Here is a 1,445-nt window from a genome sequence, read left to right as displayed (position 1 = left end):
AATGCTTGGCTATGACCACTCCTGTCCATCTCTCCTTTCTCAATTCCTCCCATGCAGAATTCCCTACCAATTTCTTAAGAGAATCACTGTATGTACTTAGAAATGTCAATAAGTACAGAGTTATCCAGACATAGGATCTGAATCTGGTTTTCCATATCCATTGCCCTAGTTAAAGAACTGATGTTTAACTGCTAGATTTGCTTGGGTACCAGGGAACTTAAGGAGTGTTTGCTGAATCCCCAAGGTTAACCAGCCTTTGTTTGGCTGTGCCAAACACAGGTGCCTACTACCTGGAGATACTTTAAAAAATGACCAAGAAAGATATTAAAGATATTAAAAGAAATTACTAAAAATTAGTTTCCTATTTGAAAGTACCTAAAAGGAACTAGGTTGATTTTTACGAGTCTGCAGAGATTGGAGTATTTAGCAGCTAGACAGTGTGATCTCTAATGCATTCTCACTTATAATTACATTAAATCACATAATACATCACAGATGCAGAACTCTGAAGTTCCTCCCTTCTGAAAATATATGTTTCATGTGTTTAAGTTTTATGTGTACAGTCATGTATATGGTGCAGATTGGGGTTTTGAGGGAGTGAGGGGTCGCATATAGGTAGAAGCTGCAAAGTGTACTTTCAGATGACGCTCTCTCACATGGAGCCTTAGTAGGGAAAGACAGGCCAGACAGCTACCCAGGACTGCACATCTGGCTGACCAGGTACACCTGGCTCATTAGATGACACAGAAGGAAAGAAGACATGTTACAGCCCTGCAAATGACTGAGATGCAGTCCTGGCTGCAGAAGAGTCTCTCTCAGTTGTGAAGCTTCGCAGAACAGAATGATGTGAAAAAGAGGTGGTCATCACAGACTAAATATAGCATGATGGCATCCTCAGCCAGCTGCAGAGCAGCTGACCCAGCGCAGCACAATCAGCGTCAGCTCTGCATGGCAGTCCTTGTTTACACCAACAATCATATCCTCTGATGGCTGGAACTGGTTGAGCCCCATGGAAGTCTTGGAGTCTGCCTGGTGGTGCCTCTGTGTGTTAAATCATGCAGCAACACACAACCTCACCTTTTAGTGAAACCAGAGCTATGCCAAAAAGTCACAGAGGAATCCCAACAACTAGAGACATTCAGGCAACCTTATCTCAGCCAGACCCTGAGGGTACTTCTCCTCCTGCTACAATGCTGTTTCCAAAGAGGATAACCAGGCACATTGGTTGTCACACAGATGCAGCTGAGGCAGCTAGCACATAACCAGTACACATACACAGTGCAGGTATTCAATTAAAAATTTTGTTTCAGGGACAACTTTGTAGATGCATCGGGGCCCTATGACTCCTGTAAGTGCTTCTGGAAGAGTCTTGAGGTACTCAAGACTGAAGGGTGGCATCATTGCTCTCTACGGCTTCCTGAGGAGGTGAAGTGGAGAAGGAGATG

At 43.9% G+C, this 1,445-nt stretch overlaps 1 protein-coding gene across 1 annotated transcript in view; it reads right to left on the bottom strand.

Annotated features, from left to right (window-relative positions):
- Positions 1 to 1,011, bottom strand: part of LOC104540372 (fatty acyl-CoA reductase 1-like) — a 37,950-nt gene extending 36,939 nt beyond the window's left edge. Inside the window, exon 1 of the mRNA XM_010184171.1 lies at positions 919 to 1,011. Within this exon, the coding sequence (XP_010182473.1) occupies positions 919 to 1,011 (93 nt within the window). The remainder of the gene's footprint in view (positions 1 to 918) is intronic.
- Between the last annotated feature and the right edge of the window lie 434 nt (positions 1,012 to 1,445).

The sequence above is a fragment of the Mesitornis unicolor genome, unplaced genomic scaffold (genome assembly GCF_000695765.1).
Source record: "Mesitornis unicolor isolate BGI_N332 unplaced genomic scaffold, ASM69576v1 scaffold12645, whole genome shotgun sequence".
NCBI lineage: Eukaryota > Metazoa > Chordata > Aves > Mesitornithiformes > Mesitornithidae > Mesitornis > Mesitornis unicolor.
The sequence above is the reverse complement of the archived record's forward strand: the minus strand, read 5'-3'. Positions and strand labels throughout refer to the sequence as shown.